The 23,581-nt window shown below is 43.9% G+C and overlaps 2 protein-coding genes and 1 long non-coding RNA gene across 19 annotated transcripts in view; 2 read left to right on the top strand and 1 right to left on the bottom strand.

Moving 5' to 3' along the window:
- LOC104930015 (E3 ubiquitin-protein ligase pellino homolog 1) overlaps positions 1–12,464 on the top strand; it is a 41,440-nt gene extending 28,976 nt beyond the window's left edge. For 4 of the 15 annotated variants that reach the window (XM_027278329.1, XM_027278331.1, XM_027278332.1 and 1 more), the window contains 11 exons: positions 433–504; positions 713–787; positions 1,010–1,081; positions 1,176–1,250; positions 1,473–1,544; positions 1,639–1,713; positions 2,005–2,103; positions 2,885–2,986; positions 4,568–4,765; positions 5,113–5,301; positions 9,478–12,464. In XM_027278329.1, the coding sequence (XP_027134130.1) occupies positions 433–504; positions 713–787; positions 1,010–1,081; positions 1,176–1,250; positions 1,473–1,544; positions 1,639–1,713; positions 2,005–2,103; positions 2,885–2,986; positions 4,568–4,765; positions 5,113–5,301; positions 9,478–10,056 (1,608 nt within the window). In that variant the 3' untranslated portion in view covers positions 10,057–12,464. Of the gene's footprint in view, positions 1–135; positions 211–432; positions 505–712; positions 788–1,009; positions 1,082–1,175; positions 1,251–1,472; positions 1,545–1,638; positions 1,714–2,004; positions 2,104–2,884; positions 2,987–4,567; positions 4,766–5,112; positions 5,302–9,477 lie in introns of all 15 variants that reach the window. The other 11 variants (XM_027278324.1, XM_027278327.1, XM_027278325.1 and 8 more) reach the window with 8 other exon arrangements.
- Positions 11,694–13,345, bottom strand: LOC113745687 (uncharacterized). The gene is made up of 2 exons (XR_003462327.1): positions 12,700–13,345; positions 11,694–12,659 (listed from the first exon to the last, which is right to left on the bottom strand). It is a non-coding gene; the product is annotated as an uncharacterized LOC113745687 (long non-coding RNA).
- A 5,490-nt stretch (positions 13,346–18,835) lies between these two features.
- atrnl1a (attractin-like 1a) overlaps positions 18,836–23,581 on the top strand; it is a 241,016-nt gene continuing 236,270 nt past the window's right edge. For all 3 annotated transcript variants that reach the window (XM_019263833.2, XM_019263831.2, XM_027278322.1), the window contains exon 1: positions 18,836–20,073. In XM_019263833.2, coding sequence (XP_019119378.1) covers positions 19,829–20,073 — 245 coding nt within the window. In that variant the 5' untranslated portion in view covers positions 18,836–19,828. The remainder of the gene's footprint in view (positions 20,074–23,581) is intronic.

Raw genomic sequence — 23,581 nt, 5'->3', positions numbered from 1 at the left:
AAATATCCTGATTTTCCTATCAACCTAGGTGGCATGAAAACGATTCCACCTTAAACCGCAGCAACAATGTATAGTATAGAGTCCCTCTCGCTGCTTGCTTGATAGAATAACCCGACTCTGCTTTCATACCATCAGATGAGATCAAATAGGTTGCCGTGCTTTATGGAAAACATGCAGAGCCGGGCAGAGGCCAACAGCAGAGCAGGGCAGGTATGTTGAGCCGATGTGCTCGAAGGACACGAACAGCAGCTTTCTGCTAGGAAGCCCTGAAGACAAAGTAACAAACAAGACAGGGTTACTGTCTAGACACGACCGATTGAAACCAACATCGACTACTTTTCCAACAAGTGGCTGTAATACAGCCTCATTATGCTCGTTCACTTTAACGTCAGGGCTCAACATTAGAATAACTCAACTCTGCTTTCATATCAGAGCTCAGATGTGGTGGAGTTGCCTTTAGAAGACAGGGAGAGCCAGGCAGGGATAAACAGAAGAGCATGGCAGGTATGTTGTATGTATAAATCTAACATGATGACCAGCTTAATCACCTTATTCACAGATTTTGTAGTGGGAAATGGCAATTTGATAAACTGGATATTTAAGAAAATATCCTGATTTTCCTAGCAGCAAGTGCCTGTCAACAATGTATAGTATAGAGTCCGTCTCGCTGCTTACTTAATAGAATAACGCAACTCTGCTTTCAAACCATCAGATGAGATCAAATAGGTTGCCGTGCTTTATGGAAAACATGCAGAGCCGGGCAGAGGCCAACAGCAAAGCAGGGCAGGTATGTTGAGCCGATGTGCTTGAAGGACACGAACAGCAGCTTTCTGCTAGGAAGCCCTGAAAACAAAGTAACAAACAAGACAGAGTTACTGTCTAGACACGACCGATTGAAACCAACATCGACTACTTTTCCAACAAGTGGCTGTAATACAGCCTCTTTATGCTTGTTCACTTTAACGTCAGGGCTCAACGTTAGGATAACTCAACTCTGCTTTCATATCAGAGCTCAGATGAGGTGGAGTTGCCTTTAGAAGACAGGGAGAGCCAGGCAGGGATAAACAGAAGAGCATGGCAGGTATGTTGTATGTATAGATTTAACATGGTGACCAGCTTAATCACCTTGTTCACAGATTTTGTAGTATTTGATACCATTCATTTCATACCATCAGATGAGATCAAATAGGTTGCCGTGCTTTATGGAAAACATGCAGAGCCGGGCAGAGGCCAACAGCAGAGCAGGGCAGGTATGTTGAGCCGATGTGCTCGAAGAACACGAACAGCAGCTTTCTGCTAGGAAGCCCTGAAGACAAAGTAACAAACAAGACAGAGTTACTGTCTAGACACGACCGATTGAAACCAACATCGACTACTTTTCCAACAAGTGGCTGTAATACAGCCTCATTATGCTCGTTCACTTTAACGTCAGGGCTCAACGTTAGAATAACTGGACTCTGCTTTCATATCAGAGCTCAGATGTGGTGGAGTTGCCTTTGGAAGAAAGGGAGAGCCAGGCAGGGATAAACAGAAGAGCATGGCAGGTATGTTGTATGTATAGATTTAACATGATGACCAGCTTAATCCCCATATTAACAGATTTTGTAGTATTTGATACCATTCATTTCAAACCATCAGATGAGATCAAATAGGTTGCCGTGCTTTATGGAAAACATGCAGAGCCGGGCAGAGGCCAACAGCAGAGCAGGGCAGGTATGTTGAGCCGATGTGCTCAAAGGACACGAACAGCAGCTTTCTGCTAGGAAGCCCTGAAGACAAAGTAACAAACAAGACAGAGTTACTGTCTAGACACGACCGATTCAAACAGCAAACATCAAGTGAAACACGAGCCTGTCACACATTTCCAATGCAGGAAAAAAAATGCAATTCCACGAACAAAATACTGATTTTTCTACTAACCTATGGAGCCGGACAACAAGTCCACTTTAAAAAACAGAGTCCCTCTAGCTGCTCGTTCACTCTGACGTCAGGGCTCGACGTTAGGATAACTCGACTCTGCTTTCATATCAGAGCTCAGATGAGGTGGAGTTGCCTTTGGAAGACAGGGAGAGGGTGCCAGTGATAAACAGCAGAGCATGGCAGGTATGTTGTATGTGTTGTATAAAAAGGTTAGGTGCTTTTTGGTTTGTTGAGTGAACACGGTTGAATTAAAGCCCCGACAGGGAGCTTTAATCTGGTGTTGATTCTGGTGGACAAAAGTGGTACTGTTTCCACTGCCTTTGTTTCAGCGACTGAACCCGACGTTTCATATTATTTTACACATCTCTTATATGTTTGTTGTTGTGTGTTGTGTGTGCCACAGATCTGCATTAGAATAACCCAACAACTCCAAGTTAAGGGTTAAACAGTTTTGAGAATAAAACTGATTTTTTTAAATACGTATTTCTGACTGTTTTGGCAGAGTTTGGCGTGACAACCAAGTGAATTATTTCCCGGCATTTTGGATTGGTTACCGCAGTCCCTAAATGTATTTAGAAATCCAGGAAATGGGATTCAAAACACAACATTTTTTTTGTCTGGGGGGTGAAGGCCAAAGTGCCCAAGCCAGAGTTACACAGTCCAGGCTTTTAGCCGCAGTGATTTAAGAGCCTCAGAGAGTGATTGTCTTCTTAGTCCGGACTGACTGAAACAATGTTGAGGCTGTGTCGCGTCCAGAAAGTGACGACAGAGCACTCTTCTCATCCTTCCTATGTGCATCTGTCACTTTCTGTAAGGAGCCGTCAGCCGGTGTTTTTGCTGTAAAGCATGTTCCGGTTCAGTCTTCGTCTGTATTTCAAATGAAGGGTTTGATTGCAGAGCATCTAAAGGTCTTTTATTGTGTCTTTTTTTATTCATCTATTCTTTCTTCCCTCTGTTCCATCAGGCCATAAGCAACAAAGACCAGCACAGCATCTCTTACACTCTGTCTCGAGCCCAGACGGTGGTGGTGGAGTACACCCATGACAGCAATACAGACATGTTCCAGGTAACAAGCTTCAAGTTTTTTTACCACCAGGACTTATTTCTTCCAAGTGGAATAAACTAGTAATCACTACACCTGGTCTGAGATCAGCTGTGTAGTTTGTGCCTCTCACGTTAACAGAACAAAAAAATGCCTGTGTAGTCCGATCATGGATAATCAGGATATTTTAAAACCCTTAGTGCTAGTGCAAGTTATTTGTACTTATTTTCAGAGTCACAGGGCGGCTGTGGCTTGGAGGTTCGATCCCCTCCAGTCTGCATGTCAAAGTGTCCTTGGGCAAGATACTGAACCCCAAAGGCTGTGTGAATGTGTGAATGTGTATGAATGGTTAGCTCCTCAAACTGATGAGCAGTTGGCACCAGGGGCACCGCCAGGAATTTTGGGCCCCATGACAAAAAAATCCAATTGGGCCCCCTCCTCTCTGCGCAGCTGTTGTCACCACATCTCTAGGACCTAACTATCCCTTTAAAAGCTTTACATAACTCTAATTAAAGGCTTTTGCATCTTGTAGTTCAATACTAGTACTAGCACAATATTTACTGCTGGTGATTTGTACATGCATGCAAGTCTGCACACAGTCTGCAGTGCAGTTCACTATTCGATGCAAGATTAAAAACCACCATAAAAATGTGCTAAAGGGCATTTTTATTTAACTTTTAGAGATTTCATTATTATATTTGAAATATATATACTCAATGATGATTTAATTATATTATATTGGTGTTTACATATTTTTTGGGGCCCCTGGCAGTCGTGGGCCCTTGGAATTGTCCTAACTTTCCCCCCCTATACGGCGCCCCTGGTTGGCACCTTGAATGGCAGCCAATGCCATCAGTGTATGAGTGAATGGGTGAATGAGATACGTACTGTAAAGCGCTTTGAGTGGTCGGAAGACAAGAAAGGCGCTATTTAGGTACAGTCCATTTACATTTGAGCTCATAGGCATAAGAGATATATTTTTAGATGGTACATCGCAAAAACCCAAACTTGAACACCACCATAAAGTCCATTTCGTAGTTGTTCTTGAGCTTTCCATCACATCACGTGATCTTTCTCCTTCACTCTTGAAATGTGATTTGCACTGATTCTATTGTTTATCAGTACATAAAACAAGCGTTCAAGGTTTAAGGTCCACGATACATCATTCATCTTCCTCAGGCACGGACGGAAGGTTTTGTTCCTGTTCCTGTTGTCCCGTTCTTTGCTTGATTATAGCATTAACACTCTGGGAGCCCATCCCGTGAAGTGATTACGGTAAAATGGTGACGCGGGTAGCTGTCAGTGACAGAAAAGTACCCGTCATTATAGTACAGAATGTTCTCAAGGAGTTTCTGATGCGTGTGAAGCAGCTTAGACTTGTCACCAATGTCATCTATCTGCTGTACATGCAGTCAGTGTCGTACCATGAGTTTTCTGTCTTATTCACCCTTTTCATCTTTAATGGATTCCATATTGTTTATATTCTGCATTCATTATTTTTAATGGCTCATCTATTTTTCTCTATTTACTTCCCTAGAGGGCATTGATTGTTATATCATCTCATGTCTTAAACCTGTTGTTAATTCATCTTGATATCTTATCTAGATCGGTCGATCGACGGAGAGTCCGATAGACTTTGTCGTGACGGACACGGTGGCAGGCAGCCAGAGCAACGCAGACACCCAGTCGGTCCAGAGCACCATCTCCCGCTTCGCCTGCCGCATCAAGTGCCAGCGCACGCCACCTTACACCGCACGCATCTACGCCGCAGGCTTCGACTCCTCCAAGAACATCTTCCTCGGGGTGAGCTAAGGTCACTGAATGTGACCAAAAACAGGAAAATATGAGTGGAAGGAAGGGTCAATCAGCTTGTTTTCTAGTAATCTTTTCCCAGTCATGTTTGCTTTTACTTTCTAATGTAATTTTCATTCATGATTAACCGACTCTTGCAGCAATTCAAAAGAACATTTTGGTGTGTGGAGTGACCTTTCCACTACCCGCTCTCCTTCCCGTGCTTCACACCCTGTTGAATTCAGATGTTTGGGGTTGAATCCTGAGAGAGCTGGCTACGTCCCAATATAAATAACACTGTTTGATTCAGGACAAAGCATCCACCCTGATCACACCCCTCAATGTGTTTGTTCTGTCAGGAGAAAGCTGCAAAGTGGAAGACATCTGACGGTCAAATGGACGGGCTGACCACCAACGGCGTGCTGGTGATGCATCCTCGAAACGGCTTCACCCAGGACTCCAAACCGGGCGTCTGGAGGGAGATCTCCGTCTGCGGCAACGTCTTCACCCTGCGAGAGACCCGCTCGGCGCAGCAGCGAGGAAAGATGGTGAGAGAGAGGACGTGGAGCATGCAACTGTAGCACCGCGTTCGCTGTGTGTGGTGCGTTCGTGTGCTTCGGAAAATTCAAAACAGATTCAGCAACTGAGGAGCTTTTGTCTTTCACAATCGGGGCCTGTTCAGTATTTTGAGCAAACAAGGCAAGTCAAAACAAGAAAACAATGGAAAAGGAACTTTTTTTTTTTTTTAAAGGTGACAACATGATGATGATCTCATTATGATGTTGTCATGGGATGTGTTGTTAACTCACAACTGAATCTACAATAATTGATTTTTTGGCGAGGAAACAAGTTGTCAACACAACACAACAACAACAACAACAACACATTAACATACAGAATATCAGGATCAAGCCAATCAGAGTAGAGCGGGTCATGACTTTGCCATCTTTGGGGAAAAAACAGGCGAACTCCCATTTCAGTGCTAATATATTCCGTTGTATTGGACTGGGGCACGGCCAACATACTTACCGATACCCAGTCCTGCATTTTTAGGCGGTATCAGCCATAACAACTCCAGTTTTTGGTCCCTACCAACGTTGCTAAAAGTGTCTGTTTTGGCTGTTTGGGGGGATTGCAACCAAGTGAACACCCCGGCGTCTCACCCTTACCTTGTATTAGTTTGTATGAGAAACTACAGTGGCTACCACTGTAGTTTCTACACGCCCGATCCTAGAGAAACGTGCTCAGGCGACTGCTCTCTACAACAAAAACAGCCTTCTTCTTTCTCCTCCGCTCCCTCGCTCCAACTCTCCGCTCTCTCACACACATTTGCGCACCGACCCCGTCACCGAGGCAGCGGGAGGTCAGTCAGAGCTCAACATCAACCGGGAGGTTATCCGGGCTGCCGTCTCCATGACAACAGGTGCGGCTGTCAAAGTCGTGTGTGTAACAGGACCTTGTAAGGGGATCCTCCGGCTGACGTCAGTGCCTCTCGGGCCAATCGCAACGCTCCCGCTGTCTCGTCAGCGTTGGCCACCTGTGGCATTCATCGGATTGGGTTTGGGCTGTCGATGGTGTGTGTGTGTGTGTGTGTGTGAATTGGTGTTTTCTTTCTCCTCTGTTTCCTCCTCGGTCCATCTCTCCTCCCACACATCATCAACCACGAGCGCACAGTCAGCTGTTAACGCTCAGCGTCTCTTTATCTGGCGTCCCACCTGTTTTCGAGCCTCTCTAGCGCTGCAAAAAATTAATAGCTCTCTTATCTCCACCTGACCTTTACCACGCAGAGGGGTTAACAGCGTGTGCATTATCTCCCACCATAGAAGCCACTCGTTATTTCACAGTCGATTGACAATTTAGATGGTCGGCCTGTTTTCATTATGTGCGGTGATAGAACATGACGCGGCTGAGCCGTGGAGTGGAGACCTTTCATTCAGGGGGATGGCGGTCACATTTTGAAGAACTATGCATGTATTAGTACCACTACGCAGATGTAAAATGACAAGCTGGAATCAAATAGGAGGTTTAAAATACAGACTTTGAAGTGCAGCTGAAATGAAATGGTGTTTGTCTGTTCCTGCTGTGTTCTCCAACAGAGCCACGGACTTAAAACAACATGCATTTGCTTTCCTGCTGAAGTCTCCTTATTATCAAACTTACAGACGTGAACACACGTCACTGTGCATATGACTCTGCAGTTCATGTTGTCTCTGGTTCCCTTGCTCAGCCAAACCAACTCCGTCCACCGAGACGAAAAGAAACATTTTGTTTCATCCTTTAATTATAAAAACTTGAACACACTGATTGTTTTTGATGACTGAATATGATCTCCACAGTCGTTTCAGACAAAGCTCTTTCAGCTTTGTAATCCGGTGTACTGCACTCTCCCCTTAACGCCTCCGCAAAGCACACACGGCTCTCTAAATGGGATAACTGACCTGCTGTTAGTGAAGGTTAACAGCTGAAGGACTTTCTGATTGAATGGAGGGGGGGGAAAGAAAAAAGTCGTCTCAGCAAGTTTGCCAAAAAAGCTATCTAAGCTATCACATGTTTGTGTGCTAGTGCTGTCGAATGAATTTTGGGTTTTTTAAAATGTTCGTAATGTCGCCTGTCCGGAAAAAACAAAGCAAACATCCATCATAAGGAAAATGTGACACCTACTCAGGAAAAGGATGGAAGTTATTTATTCGAACGCAGATGATGTTTTACATATTGTGAAGATACATTTCAGTTTTTGGACACACCCACTTGGCCTTGCCAGCAGGGCAGCTGGTTGCCCTTCTGCAGATGGACACAAGGTTGACGCGTAATTAGGAAGATCTGTGCAGTTCACACACACACACACACACACACACACACACACACACACACACACACACACACACACACACTGTGCGGGGGCTGTTATAAAGTATAATAAATGAGCAGGGTACAGAGTCCGAGAGCTCCTGCTGTGTTTAATAAAAAGGTTTGTGCTGATGAATGATTAGCTTCCTTCTAATTAAATGATAACCGTGTGTGTCGAGGGTGTCGAGCGCCACATGTATCGAATTGACCCCGATCATTAATGCCGACTGAGGTTATTTATCGATCAGACAAAACACCTTTTCATGTTCTCATCTTTTTTTCTTTTTCTTTTCTTTTTTTTTTTTGACCTGACGATTAATGATTAGACGAGTTGTTGCAAAGCGGTTGGGGAAAATTGTTTCCCCTCGAGCGAGACGCTGAACTCTTACTCGTTCCAGTCGAGCAGCTTGTTGGCCAAGCGGTAGAGAGGCTGTGGTTTTTAACTGGGCACATGTGAATGTGTGTGGTACATGCACCCAGTGAACCTTCCCCCGGGGGTAAATAAAGGTTAAAAACTGTCACCGGGACGGGGAGGTGTCACGCCGTGGCAGCGTTGTGCTGCCTTTTGAGTCAACGCACTGACCTCAACATCAGCATCTGTACGAGTGATCTCATCAGAGACCCTGGGAGCTGCTCCTCCCCTCATCTGTGTATCACTTTTTAAAAATAGTTTATGTTTTCTTGCTTTCTTCCCCACATCCATCCTCTTGTTTTTCCCCTCCGCCCTGTTCCCCTCTGGTTATCTAAACGTGGAATTTCCCACTGTCTCTCGTCTGACCGCGACTCAACCCTAAACCTAAACCCCCCTCCGTCATTGTTGTTCTTTCAATTTCCTCATGTCATCTTGCCTCCAGCTGTCAGTCCCCCGTCGCACAGCTGTCCGAGGGAGTAATGAAAGAGCCACACTGCCACCTACTGTGCTCAGATCAGTACTACAAACCTCAGTGCCCCATGATTGAAGCAGGCAGCAATCACACATCCATCTATCCATTTTCTAAACTGCTTATCCTGCTCAGCATGCACTGGGTGAGAGGTGTGGTCAATCCATCCAGAACAACTAAAACAAGTGGAAATATTTGAAAAATCACCTTTCTTATCTGTTTCTTTAAATAATTTTTGGGTTTGTTGACATTTGAACAATGAACTTTGGACTTTTGATGGGCATCTTTAATCATTTTGTGAACTTTTCATGAATACATTGATAATTATCTGTCAGATAACAGCAGAGCTCCAGGCAGCGTGGCTCAGTGAGTCAGTTGAGGAAATGACTCGACAGCTATCGCTGTAGATGGAGAGCTTTGACATTTCGTGCAGACTTTCATGGTCCCTCATTGGGTTTGAATCGTACAAACATTGGTGATCTCCTGACTTTTTGTCAAACACCATCAAGAGGTTAGCGGTCTCTTCTGGTTTTGTGTTGTATGTTCTCGAAGGCCGGAGCTTCCACTGAGGAAACAGAGGTCGTGTTTAGCCCGAAGAGTATGGAGCAGTTTACAATTCAGAATAGATTCAAAGACTTAAAAACAGTGACAGTGTTTAGCACAGGAAAATAGGAAATACAACCATTTACCAACTTTCCTAACCGACAGTCATTCCTGGTACGGTAGAGGGAACAGATCATGCAGAGAAATCTATATATTTTACTCAAATACAGTGAAGAAAAACAACAGAGGTATCCAGTTTTCCAAATAATTTTACTGAAATTCAGATCACGTTCCTTTAAAATGATCCTCAAGCTGCTTCAGCCCTGTTTGTACCGTTCCTTTAAAATGATCCTCAAGCTGCTTCAGCCCTGTTTGTACTAATATCTGGCACCATAATAAGTTGAGAAACTGTTGTCTGCAGCAGCTCATCTCTACAACTTCTCTGTGTTCCAGGTGGAAACTGAGAGCCAGGAGCTGGTCGACGGCTCTCTTATCGACCTCTGTGGAGCGACCTTGCTGTGGCGTACCGCCGAAGGCCTGGCACGCACCCCCACCCTCAAACACCTGGAGGCTCTGCGGCAGGAGATCAACGCAGCCCGCCCTCAGTGCCCCGTGGGCTTCAACACGCTGGCCTTCCCCTCCATGCGTCGTAAGGACACGCCGGACGAGAAGCAGCCCTGGGTCTACCTCCAGTGTGGCCACGTGCACGGATACCACAACTGGGGCAACCACCGCGAGGAGAGGGAGGGCCGGGAGGGCCGCCACAGGGAGTGCCCCATGTGCCGAGCTAAAGGGCCGTACGTGCCGCTGTGGTTGGGCTGCGAGGCAGGATTTTACGTGGACGCCGCCCCGCCTACTCACGCCTTTAACCCGTGCGGCCACGTTTGTTCAGAGAAGACGGCGGCCTTCTGGAGTCAGATCCCTCTGCCGCACGGCACACACACCTTCCACGCCGCCTGCCCTTTCTGTGCCCAACAGCTGTCCGGTGAGCAGGGCTACGTCAGACTCATTTTCCAGGGACCCCTCGACTAGCAGGGGCAACTTCCGCAGCATCCTTTGGGGCGAGGCAGAGCGGGAGGTTTTTTTTGTTTGGACCTGGCATTGAACACGGGGGGGAACTGCCCTGATTTGTTTTCTTTTCTCTGCAGTTCGAATATAAACTTTTTTCTGGACTTTTTGTCTCTTTCTCATATTTAAGTGACCTTTGTATTGCTTTTTTCATGAATGACAACAAAGATTTCTATATTTTCACGTGAAACCAGAGACACAAAAACCAAACAAAGAACACTGCTGGGTAAACCTTTTGTTTGTTCCTCGGGAAAGAACTTTCAACAACAGTATTTTTCAAAGTTACTAACATACTGTAGCGCAGACATACGGTTTTTATTCCTGTCGATTGTTGCAATATTACATCTGTGTACATCTCTTAGAGCTAATTTAAACAAAGATGTTTATTTATGGCCCAGGAACCGACGCTTCATCCTTTATCTGTCAGATTATGTCTAACTTCAATACTATTTAGCATTTTCATTTGAAAATACAGTATATCGTTAATCAGATTTAAAGTTCTAGGTGTGTTCTGAGGGTTTCGTTCTGTGTCTTTGCCGTCCCCCATGTTCACCTCTCAGATCTGTTTGTCGTATTTATACACCCCGTCCCCCTCAGCGTGCTCCCACTCTGCGTGTCGACCCTTCAGTTTTAGTCTCATCAAGGCGTCGCCATGGCCTTTTCGCATTCAAAGCAATAGATTTGGAAACGGAAACCTCCTAGAGCATTATGGGAAACTGAGTCCTTTTAGGCGTCAGACAGCCTGAGCGACTGCTCCATCCCTTTAAAAAAAAGTCAGAGTGACACGGTTCTGCTGGGTGAGTGAGGTCAGCCATGATACCGCAGCTATGTAGCTAATGTCAGACATCATGCCTGCACACACACACACACACACACACACACACACACACACACACTCTAACCAGACCTGGTCAAACACTTCTTAGTGTTCCTAAAATGAAAAAGACCTCGAATACAGATGTTATTAAAGTGCTGTTACCAGATGCAGTATTCTGATCAGTATTAATCTTGGAAATGAGAATTTAATTAATAACTTTTGCCATTAAAACATCGTGCTGACTGTTTTTTAACAGCAACAGATACTTCAATGAAACGGAAACTTTCACTCCAGCCAGTGTTTGTACGACGCTTTGTGATGGTGCGTCTGATCATTCCGTGTGTTTTATTTTGAAAAGCCGCAGGATCTTAAACGAGCAGTCGTGATTTGTTAAAGCCATAACGAGCGAGCAGGTGGACTCCCATCCGTCTGATACACGAAGCGACAGAACACACAGGAGAGAAAAAAAAAACACACAAGTGTAGCTGTTTGACTCAGGTTTGATGCACACGAACACATGCATTATTTATTCGTGGGTGTGTGTGTGTGTGTGTGTGTGTGTGTGTGTGTGTGTACTCATCAGGGTTTCATATTCATTTGTGCTTTCTGAATCAGTGAGTACAAAACATCAGGGCTGCTGAAAACCATGATGAGGAACTGTATGTTTATTTCTTCTAGAAGCTTCCTCGTGACGATCACGAGGGGTTAATGATTGTTTTTAATCAGCTGCCATTTTTAAAGAGTGACATTAACAGTGTCTTAACGAGCTGTAGTTTAATTTCACATGAATTCTGTCAGGTGGCCAAACGACAAAAAGAAACCGATGGCTGTCGTCTAGTTAACGCGGTCTCAAACCATGCAGTCAGACAAAAGAGCACTTATTTACAAGAGATATGATTTTATTAGTTTATTGTTATTTCTATTTTTTTTTATTTGAAAGCCATTAGAAAGATGGCAAGAAACGAGAGAGAGAGAAAGTAGAGAGAAGGTGACCGACCCGATACAAACCAGAGACGAGTCTCAATCCTCCAGACCTCATTGGACTATGATTTCAGTCAAACTTTAATAATTATTTCATATTTTTAGCAGCTCTAATGACAGCTGCCACCAACAAATGTACTCAGCTGTAGTTAGTTAACGTGGTGGGACCTTAAATTTCAAGCTCTACTTGATTTCTTCAGAACCGTTCTGTTTGTACAGAAGTGGAATCTGTGGTAGTGCTTGGTACATTCGTATGTGGTTTTAAAAAGATGTTCAAAAGAAGGCCTGGAGTTTTACTGATTGAAAATAGTCACAACATTCAGGTCAGAAAATCCTTCAGCGACCTTTAAAAAACAAAAAACAGGCAAGCAAACGATGAAGTACGTAGGATTTTGAACCAGAAGTGACCAAACCTTCCCGACACTCGCCACAAAATCTCCAAAGAATTACATCAGTATTATGAATGTCACAGTGAAACATACGTCACTACTTGGATGCACAAAAAAATGTGAGATTTGATATGTTGAAAGTAATCTAAACGAAGACACGGTGAAATGAGCCAGAAGACTTTAAAGTGCTCGGAAAAAAAATGGGAATCCAAACATTTACCTTCCATGAAAAACTTTAAGATGGAAAAAGCAAAACCTCTAAAATACCACACAGACTGAGACTGAAGTGAAGTGAAGAGAAGACAGTCCTGATGTTTTGTACATTATGTGAAAGCACAAATTCTCCCAGTCAGTCTCCTGCTGCGTACACGCAACACATCCTGCAGCACCACCACCACCATGGTCCGTCCAGTTTAGAACGAGACACACACTCCGACTGTAGAAACTTCCCAACAGTGAAGCAGCTTTACTGATCAGTGTACACCTGCAGGTATCGGTGTGTGTGTGTGTGTGTGTGTGAGATTGTAATTTATGTGTTCATGATCGTATGTATGCTGTTTTCAGTTTGTGTGTGTTCATCTGTCCACACAGTGAAGTTCTCCATACGCAGATTATTTTCATCACCCCAGTGCTCGGACACACACACTAACTCACCTCAGGGAGAAAAACAATGACCTGTGTCACATCCACACACACACACACACACACACACACACACACACACACACTGCTAAAGTCTTCTGAGGATACCTCATATAAAAAAAAAGAAGAAGTCTATTCTGGATTTAAAGTTTTTCTGTCTCACCCAGTTTTTGTCTCCTCGCGCCGTGTCTCTCTCTGTGGATAAAGTGTGTGAGTAAGGGCTTCACTCTCGTCTCTGTACTGTTTAACGTCAAACCGTCTGTCTGTCCCGCTTCCTCCCACCACGCTCTTCTTCTTCTTCCTCCTCCTTCATCATCATCAGCTCCTGTCCGGAGTCTACTTGTGCTTGTAAAGGCGAAAAGCAAAGAATGTTTCCAGCAAACACTTTTTTGTAACAACTTTAAACAATAAAGTGTAAAAGTGACACATTTCACCGCGTGCTGGCTTTTATTTGCGTTATTGAGACAAAGTCTTCTAACATGTCTTAAGCTGAAAGGTTTACTGAAGCTTGATCAAGGAGAATAAAGGATTCACCAACACACTTGTCGTGACATAACGCCGCCTCGATTCTGAAGAAGCTGTCCTCTCTGCTCCACATAAAGGTAAAATGAGACGGCAATACATCACTCCAAACAAGAAATATTCTGTATGTATCTGTTCCCTCACATTTACTCATTATGCATCACCAGTTTGCCCCACAAATGTTATTACTCAATTAAATTTCAGAAGTTTTCTGGTCGTCCTTCGGTTTGTTCTTAAGAATTGGCCACCAATGTTCGCTTGGATGAACTGATTACGTTCTGGTGGCCAAAGAACCTCACAAAACAAGATTGTGGTACGATCTGTCAACATTTTCTGGACCAATCAATTCATTAATTAAGATGATTTAGTGTTTAGGTTCATGTCTCTCTTTCTCCTGTAGGACAGTGAGCTCCATCAGTTCTTATTGTCACGGTTTTCATCCAGATTTGTTGTCTTTATGTGCTGATGTCATAGAAATACATTTGTTGGGGGTTATATATTCACCCATATTTATTTATTTATTATTTATTATTATTCTTGTTGTTGCCTTTTCTGTATGAAAGTGTATTAGCAGCTATTAACCAGCAGGGTGCGCCAAACATCAACCCAAATCTCTTTCATCAAGTCTCATTTAATCCCCCCTCTGAGCCTCCACTTACTCTTTAAATCTAGTGTGTGTGTTTTTAGTGTGTGTGTGTGTGTGTGTCTCAGTAAAATGGCCGTAATGGCTACATGCATGTTTTACGGCACATCTGTTCTATTAAACACCGCGCAGCTGGAAGCCAAAGACCTTAATACAGAGCAGGGACACAAAGATGCTGATGACATTGCACGTATACCTGCTCAGTATTCTGCATATCCTCATAGTCCTCATTCGCCCACGTCCCTCCGGTTCAGTTAGTTATTCCACTATTTAATTATAAACAAACTGTCAAAAATCAATATGCTTTATGTTTTTTTTTTTCTTTTTTCATTTTCCTCACAGTGGGTTCTTTGTGTAAGCCAATCAATATTCTTACTTTGGCCCTTGGGGGGAGGTTAAAAAACGATCCATAATAGAATTCAACTCAAGCAGCAAGGAATAACAACAAGCCAAACCAATTTCCCGCAGGCTAACGGCGAGGTTTAATATCTGTTTGCTGTCCCTCGGAGCTTTAAACTAGTAGATCTGTGCACAGGGGCGAGTATCAGCATCAGGCCTGTCTCAAACAGGAAAGGATGAAGAACAAGTAGACAGGAGTTACATTCATTCGCACATATTCAGTCAGAGACAGCACCAAAAATGAATCTGTCTTGTTACAGATGACAGAAAAGACACAGTGTCTTATTATCCTGACACTTGTGACACAAAACTCTTACAAACTATTAATTTTCCTCGTCATAACCCTCCCATAGTTAATGAATATTGATGTGGAAAGGGTGCATATCTCCGTATCCTTGACCTTGTCATTTATCCCGACTTGCAAGGCGAAGCAGAACCCGGATCAGTATTCCCATCACAAGACATTTGATAAATACTCTCCCTAATTTAGAGGCAAGGCAGATGGTCTTGTTGCTGGCAAAAAAAAAGAAAAAGAGCTGAGAAATTAGGGCAAAGAAAGAAGTGTATGTCAGCAGCAGCAAGGTGCGCCGTGGAGAGAGAGGAGGTAGTGCTGTGTGTCCCAGGAGGGGTGTATAAAGGAAAAGCGAGTCTGCAATAAACCAGCTGTTTCCTGAAGAAGTGGCTGGCTGCCAGAATACCTGCTGTAGTCAGATAATATAGAATCTAAGTAAGAATCACCCAGAGTGATTTGGTAAGCTAAATGTGACTCAAAACTGTGTGGAAAGCAGGAAATGGATTTGGACGGCTTCTCGTATAAAAGTGGATATTTGAATATTGTAGATTAATGTGGCTTGGAAATATAAAACCAGTCTTATTCGTGTTTTTAGCTGATGAAGATGGATCTTCCTTTGCTCCACGCTTTGCTGAACAGACCGAGCATCAGCAGTCACTGTGGCCGTTCCTGATACATTCATTTATCTCCCACCCAAATCATCAGCGACTTTATCTCAGAGAAAGTGACTTTGACGTGAGACCACACACTGCATTTTGCTGTCTGCACCAACAGTCAACAGAAAGAGAGAGAGAGGGGCACAGCAGCAATAAAAATAAGTATAACTATAAACTTTAATGGAGATGCGACTGAAAGTAAGGTAATGATGATAATCAAATCTGCAGTGGACATCAAGCAGCAGCTCGCCGATCTACATGTAGAAGTAGCCACGATCCATGAAAACCTGCCAGGTGAGAAAGCAGAAAGACTCTGGGGATAAGGTTAACTTACTAACACATTTATGGGACGTCAGTGTGTACAGATGGAGAGGGAGAGAAGAAGGGAAGAGCTCAGTGCATCATGATAAGTCACCCCCGGCTGGAAGCATAACTAAGAGATGGTTCAGGACTGACCTGAGTCTGCCCCGATCTATTAGCTCTATCAAAAGGAACAACTTAAGACTGCTCTTAAATGTGGAGAGGGGGGTCTGTCATATAAGAGGAGCTTGTGTGTTCTCAGTGGGCTCGTAAAGATATGACGGTGCCTGACCGTGAAGAGCTTTGTATAAGAAATGATATTCTGGACTTCACAGGTAGCCAGTGCAGAGAACCAGACCTGATCTCTAACCTTCTGGTTTCAGGTCTGGTTATGTTATATGTTATGTTGGCAATGAAGGCAAATCCAGAATGAGGGGATTTTATTTCACCCAGGTTTTACATAGATTGGACCAAGATACACACACACACACACACACACACACACACACACACACACACACACCAAGGGCTTATGGACATGCAAATGTGGAGAGATGGTGGAGTGTGTGCCCTGCTGAGCTCCACCTACCAGTGCACACTATTGCTGGACTTTGCCAGTACCAAACCCATGTACTGAGCCCATGACCTCTTTTACATGCTGGGGTCAGACTACACAATATTAGCCCAACCTGGCATATGCAGGTTTTATACCAATGAGTGTAGGGTGTGACATGAAGGCTGGTGACACATCTTGCACGTCTCCACATTATTGTTGCTGCGAGGGGAAAGGGTCACCATCACTTTGTGTTTCAGGCTTTTGTTTTGTTGTTCACGGAGGTCAGGTACTTCATCAAGCACGTCATTAAAAAGAGGAGAAGCGAGAAACATGTAGTCATGACACGGCAAGAATGTATGACTCAATATAATCACCTAATCTGACACAATGACCATGTAAACAGACAAAAACATCTTTTGATTCATTGTTAAGATAAAAATATTGATTAGAGGAGCTTTAAATAAGTGAAACATTATCCAAAACACACATGTAAGCAAAAATAATTGAACTAATAAATGCATTTTTGTTTAAAAGTGTATTAACATGAGTGGAGGATGTTTGGAAAGTGCACAGCTGTGTTTTAGAACATCAACAGTGATAAAGGAGGTAACTTTTGGGATTTGGAGCACTGTTGGGTAACAAAGTCATCAAAATGTGTTAGCAGTACACCGGGTCTCTGCTCAGATGTAACTTCTGCAATCAATACCCCGAGCTGAAACCTCGCGGTTCTCTTCATCACACTGCAGCAGAGTAATAACTTGCCCGAGTCGAGTCTATCATTTGGTTTGAGGATTATCGTCTTCTGGCTCGCTGGATGTTTTTGCGAGCCCTCTGGGAGCACAGATGCAAATCTTGGCTTTGTTTTTTTTTTTTTCCAAAAGTACCGCTTGGCTCCAAAGAATATCTTTATGTCTTTAAAGCCTTGAGAATGAGATAAAGTTATAAATCAGAAAGACGGTTTGGGGAATTAAAACCTCTGCTGTGTCAGTATGGTTTTAATGTTCCCGTCATATCTCTCAAATGCATCCAGGCAAACAGAAAGTGAAGTGCCTGATTTAAAGAAAATCTTCCCAACTTCCCAACTCAAGTAATTATTGTCTGTGTTCACTGATCAGTGATTGATCTCTGCAACACATTAGACACCGCCGCAGACATCCATATCTTCACTATTTCTGACTGGCGATGAGATAATATTTGAACAATACAGTGTACCTTACCTCGCTCGAATGGATTTATCCAATGCTGATATGTTCTGCGGTCTCCAAACTGACTCAGTCAATCTAGTACAAATTAACATTTTGTTTTATTAGCTATCATTCCCTGTGGTTATAGCCTTTCTCATAACAACTCTGGAAGTGGGTGTGACAACAAATATTTCTGTTGACTGGGTGACAAAATTGGATTTTTGGCATTGCAGTTATAGTTACCCAGCCTTGAAAAAGTAAATATTGAGTGTTTGAGTTTCCCAGAAAAATAATGAGATAGTTATTTACCAAAATATTTTAGGAGTTACTTAAGATGATGTCGAAAGGCCTTTAATCCGGAGACATGGATAAAGCTCGCTGAAGTGCAAGACCCCGAAACCGGTCTTGAGACATGCTTTGTTTTTAGAATTGAATCAAACAAATCCCCATTAATAATCCAAACAAACAGCGTTATTTGCAGAAGGCTTTACTGATCTCCAAAAAGAAAGTGAAGGTTATCTGTTCATAACATATTCTTTAGACCATCACTGTAATACAAGCCTCGTGAAACCGTCACATGTTCTTATATCTTACATAAAGCAACAATTGCAGCTACATTTGTTTTGAAAATATGGTTTTTAGTTCCTGTTGTCATATGGTGAATTTTAATGTATGTTGGATTTGGCATTTCAATAATGCTTGCAGTGATTTAAGGTAGTTACCAAGCAGCAACCTCCGTAGCTGTGAAGTGAAGCCAAAGTGGAAGTGCCAAAAACTGCAGTTCCTCGAATGTCCACTTGAGGCTGGCTCCAGAAGTGAGTCAGTCTCCATAAGTCCCCATGTTCAAATAGAAATAAACATGTTTACAGCCTGGTACAACTCACCTGTTCACATTATATTAAGGCTTAAAGTTATGCAGGATTAAGAGCGTGGACGCTTTGATTGACAGGTGGTCTGTTTGAGCACTTTGGCATTATTCAACCCGCCTCTGGTCTACCGCCAATTTTTAGATTAGCCAGGGGGGGCGGCTGATGCAGGACTGCCAAGATGGCCATCCATTCTTTATGCTGTCTATAGCAGACAGCATCATCAGGAATCCAAGACACTAAGACACTAAGTTCACTCATACACACACCAATGGCACGGTACCCAAAGGGAACTGGAACCACCAACCCTGTCATTACTAAACAAACCGCTTTACCACCTGAGCTACAGCCGTCTGCTACAAGTTATTATGTTGGGCTTGAATTACATGATCGAATAGAGACTTGACATGAATGCACTGTACATATAACCCAACAACCAACAATGCATATCTGTACATGACAAAAATATTGAAATTTTCTTTTAATTATTTGCTGATATTTTCATGTAGAGCCTGTTCCCCACCCAACACATTGTTATGGTGTGTATATCTATGTATGGAAACCTTAGATCAAGCTCCTGATGCACCCTGGCTGCATATTGATTAAAAATAATAATAATAATGATAAATCCTTCTTTGGGGCTTTCTTCTTCTATTGTGCGTCTTGAACACTAACAGGAAAACGCACTGCTGCAGACAAATGTCACAGGCTTTGTCTCTGCACAGTGTCTCTGCACTGCATGCCATTGACGTTTTAAATGGAACTGGCCCTTTAACCGTGTGGACCTACTGCTCATGCTCAGGGCTTTGTGCAGGAGTTTCCCCGTCAGAGACCCAGCTGTGAGGACCTGAGAGCGAAAGCAGACGGAGCACACACACACAGAGAGAGAGAGAGAAGAGCTGCGACTGTCGCATCTTCTGATAACAAACCCGGGCAGAGAGCACGTCTTTGTCTGGAGCACAGCGCATCCAGCGAGGAGGGCCGGTCATCCGAGCTCCGTGCTTTTTTTTTTTTTAATTTCATCTCCGGGATTACAGTCTTTGACGTTGAGGCAGGATCATCTGGTCACGGTCGTGTGTTTACATCGGAACCTTGACCACTGTGGAAGTTATCCGGTGGACTTGTGCGGACGCACCGCACAAACGCGTTAACGTGGCTTTTCCTTGTTTTGTTTTTTTGTGTCGTCCTGAGCGGATCGTTTCCAGTGGAAATGTGTGCGTAGTGTTACTAAGGAGCAAACTGTTGTCATCAAAGTTTCATGTCTTTGTCCTGTCCCGCAGCTTTCCTCCCGCACGCCGCTCGGCATGTTCTGACGGTGCGTAATTACTGTTTTCCTGCGCCCTCTCCACAGGCGTCACAGGTAGGCTACCTGAGCCTACTGACACCGCTGCTGATGAGAACAGATCTCACGGCGTAAAGGTGACGCTTTGGCTCCTGTGACAAAAAAACAAACCAAAAAAAAAACACAACAGACTCCGCGTCAATCATCATGGGTGATGTTGGGGGGATCCACCTTTGCGCCTGGACGAAGTCATCCAAAAGGAGCGCCCGGGACGTGTTGAAAACATACCTGGGAATATTTGTGATGCTTCATCTCGTGCTTCACACGGAAGCCTCCTCTGTGTCCAAATCCTGCGATAAAAACTGTTTTTCAGGGAAGTGCATCAACGGGACCTGCGTGTGTGACCACGGATGGGTGGGAGATCAGTGCCAGCACTGTCAGGGAAGATTCAAGTAAGTTTGTGATGTTGCCACTCTGACTGAGGGGTTTAAATCTTATCTGCCTGCTGTTGTGTTGTCCAAAGTCCAAAACTGACATTATGTGTGTGAGCCAGTGGTTCTCTCTAAGCTGTGTGAATGGCAGGTTGGTGACATACATGTGTACCCATAATGTCAGTTATCTCACCTCCACTTTGACCGGGTTCACTGAGTAACAGTAAATTATCACTATCAGAGTCTTTGTTGTAGTTCAAGTGGAGTCCTTTAAATGTGACATGGCTCTTTTTCCATAATGTATGAGGTGTAATTAATGCCACAGCACAACAAAGATGGAGTACCTCAGTGTCCTGTGGTCGCTTTTGAGTGATTTATTATTTAGGATTTGCTAAAGCAGACTTTTTTTTGTGTGTGTGTCTGGTTGTAATCTCCAGAGGGCGACACCACATGCGCACACGCCTGTGCGTGAGCACAGATGGTTCACTTCAAATATGAGCTCAAAACACTTTTCTAAATATGACAACATGTAATTTTAATGCCCAGACAACAGATTCATGTCTGCTGCCTGCTCCGAGTGAATGGAGCAGAGTGACTGCCTCGCTCACTGTCGCTTCAGGGTACGACACACACACACACACACACACACCCACAGGCTTAAAATGGGCTGCCCCAGCTGCTGTCATGCAGTTTAAATCAAACAGGATTCAGTAGCTGCATGGTTGATGTCTCGCCTCTCTTGTTGGAACACCAGACACGGCCTGACCATGGCTGCAAAAACTTTTGCAGAGGACTGCGACGTTCTCAGTCGAGTTGATTGTAACCAAACCCCATGCTTCATTTTCTATCTGTATGAGAACTCACATTTGAGCTTTGGTAGCCATTATTTTGAACGTTCAAAGAAAGTCAGTCAAGGCAGCATTTGAAATTTTGCACCGGTAGCCAATGCCACGTCTCTAATTTTGATGCAGCAGGAAGATTCCTGGTTTGAACCCTGTCTGGGGCCTTTCTCTAAGGAATTTGAATCAACCTCTCAGCATCCTGCTTTGTTAGGAATGATTGTGCTTTGGCAGACTTATTATCAAGTGGAAGAATGCGGTCTTGGTCCCTGTCCAGAACGACACCAAGACTTATTACCTCGGATTTATTCTGGTGATCCAGGTTCCAAACTCTGTTAATAAGTGTCTATCTCTTGCAGTTTCTCCGTTTAGTCTTCATGGATCAGGAAGAGGATCGTCAAACAGCCAAACAATTAGCAGTGTTGCATAATCAGACCTGTCTTAACATCACTCTGTCTGTACGTTTGTATTTCTTTGAAACAATCACAATCGTGTTAGGTGGTGCTAAGTCCAGAATGCAGTTGGAACTTGTTTTGGTTGCACGTTTGCACAAGGAGAGGCAAGTCCTGGCATTACAATGGCTAAAATTATAACGGCTGCAATCTTGTTTATGTTTGTATCATTAGAGTTACCCATAAATTCCACGGTACGGCTCTGTGACGCTGTTTTGGTCTCCTCACATGGGTCTTCTCCACACGGATGCTTATCCGACCCTAGCTGTTCCAGAAGCAAAGTGTTTTTTTCCTGCTAGACTTTGTTAATTTGCTCAGATTTTTTCCTTGGTTTATGTGCTTCTACCCTTGATAAGTAAACTGTGTGGTTAAATAGTTTCCCTTTCGACTGTTTTTACAAGCAGGGAGTACACTAAGGGCGTTTTATTTTGAAAATTGACTGGGCTCTCTTTGTCATTTCTGTACCTTACTTCGATCTGCTCTATGCTGCTTGAAGCGGCCGGGTCACGGCATCCATCAAAATCAGACCAGCCGCTTCAGTGGCTCACCTGGCAGAGCGTGCGCCCCATCCATGTCCATCTACAGCTACACTATCGAATTAAGCTGGAACAAAAACCTCTTTCCAAGAAATAGATCAACCACAGAGGGATGCGCTGCGGTGCTTTTAGAATTACGAGCATTGTCGAGAAGCATTGGCTGCCAGTATCTTGCCATCTCAGCATGTAGGTTAACTCGCTCAGACTTCGTTGTTTCTCATAGCGATGGGTATTTTGAAAATGGGAACAGCCAATGGCAGGTTTGCTTTCTGAACAGCCTATTTCCTGTGAGGTCAACTAGGTAACAAGATAACTTACTTATTCATTCATTCAACACTTTACACAAAGAGTGTGTTCAAGTGTGTGAAGAATAACTACTGTAAGCTGTGTCTAACTTTTAAAGCTTCAAAACGTGCTGAAGAAAAAAGGGCAGAGCCTCAGATTTGGGCCGTCTGGTTCATCCTGCATGTAGCCCCATTTAATATATTGTTAAATTTAGCAGCTCAAATGATCAACTCCCCCTCTGTTCTTCTCTCTGTGTGGCATTAATCACCCCTCATATGATCCTGAGAGGATGACGTTACCTTGTCACAATCACCTACAGCCTGGTCTGCACAAGTAAGGACAGAGAGATGGCAGGACCTCAGTCTTATATCGTCTCTCTGGAGGATTGTATTGATTTCTCAGTCGATGTGATTGTTGCGCGAGTGGTGAACGGACAAACAATGCAAGAGAGACAAGCTTTTTATTCTCGCGGCTGCCCAGTGGCATGATATTGCCCATTAATACTGAGTAGTTGTCACAAAAAGGTAGAATAGCCGTGGAGTCTAACAGCCCGGGCCGAACAGTGCAGGCTAAAATCTATATTTGAGAAAATTGCAAGGATGTCTCTTGAGATGCATCAGCTCTTTTTCAAAGACATTTTATTGTTATGTAGTGTGAACAGTAAATGGACAAAGATGTGGATGGAGAGAAAAGCTCTGTGTACTTTCTAGGTGTTCAAGTTGTTGCTTACTGATTAAAGATGTACCTCTATCAACCATGGGCTTCACCTCTATCAAAATGTTGACAAGGGCCAAACTGTGATGGCTAGATGACTTGGTCAGATCTCCAAAACTGCAGCTCTTGTGGGGTGTTCTTACCTAAGTGGTCCAAGGAGGGGAAAGTGGTGAACCCGCAACAGGGTCATGGATGGCCACGACTAAGGCTGACCTGTGTGGTCCGATCCAACAGATGAGCTGCTGTAGAAACGTGTCAGAACACTCAGTGCATCGCAGTTTTATCGCAAACACACCTGTTCACTGCAAGAGCTCTAATAATGGGCACGTGAGCATTGGAAGTGGAACATGTAGCAATGAAAGGTGGTGGCCTGGTCTGGTGAATCACGTTTTCTTTCACATTACCTGGATTGCCAGGTGTGTCTGCATCACCTGGGGTGTCATGAAATGGAAGTTTAAAGTGATAGCATAGACCCTTTTATTGTGGAATAGTCGTGGGGTTGATTAGGGCTGCCACAAACGATTATTTTGATAGTCGACTAATCACCGATTATTTTTTCGATTAGTCGACTAATCGGATCATGCGTCAATTCACTGTTGCGGGCGCTGTAAACCTCACGGACGGAGCCGTGAGCCACCTTCGCCACAGAGTCTTTCCATGCCGACCCAGAGCCGCTGCGGAGGAAATGTGCCTGGCGGAGGCC

The sequence above is a fragment of the Larimichthys crocea genome, chromosome III (genome assembly GCF_000972845.2).
Source record: "Larimichthys crocea isolate SSNF chromosome III, L_crocea_2.0, whole genome shotgun sequence".
NCBI classification, from domain to species: domain Eukaryota; kingdom Metazoa; phylum Chordata; class Actinopteri; family Sciaenidae; genus Larimichthys; species Larimichthys crocea.
The sequence above is the reverse complement of the archived record's forward strand: the minus strand, read 5'-3'. Positions and strand labels throughout refer to the sequence as shown.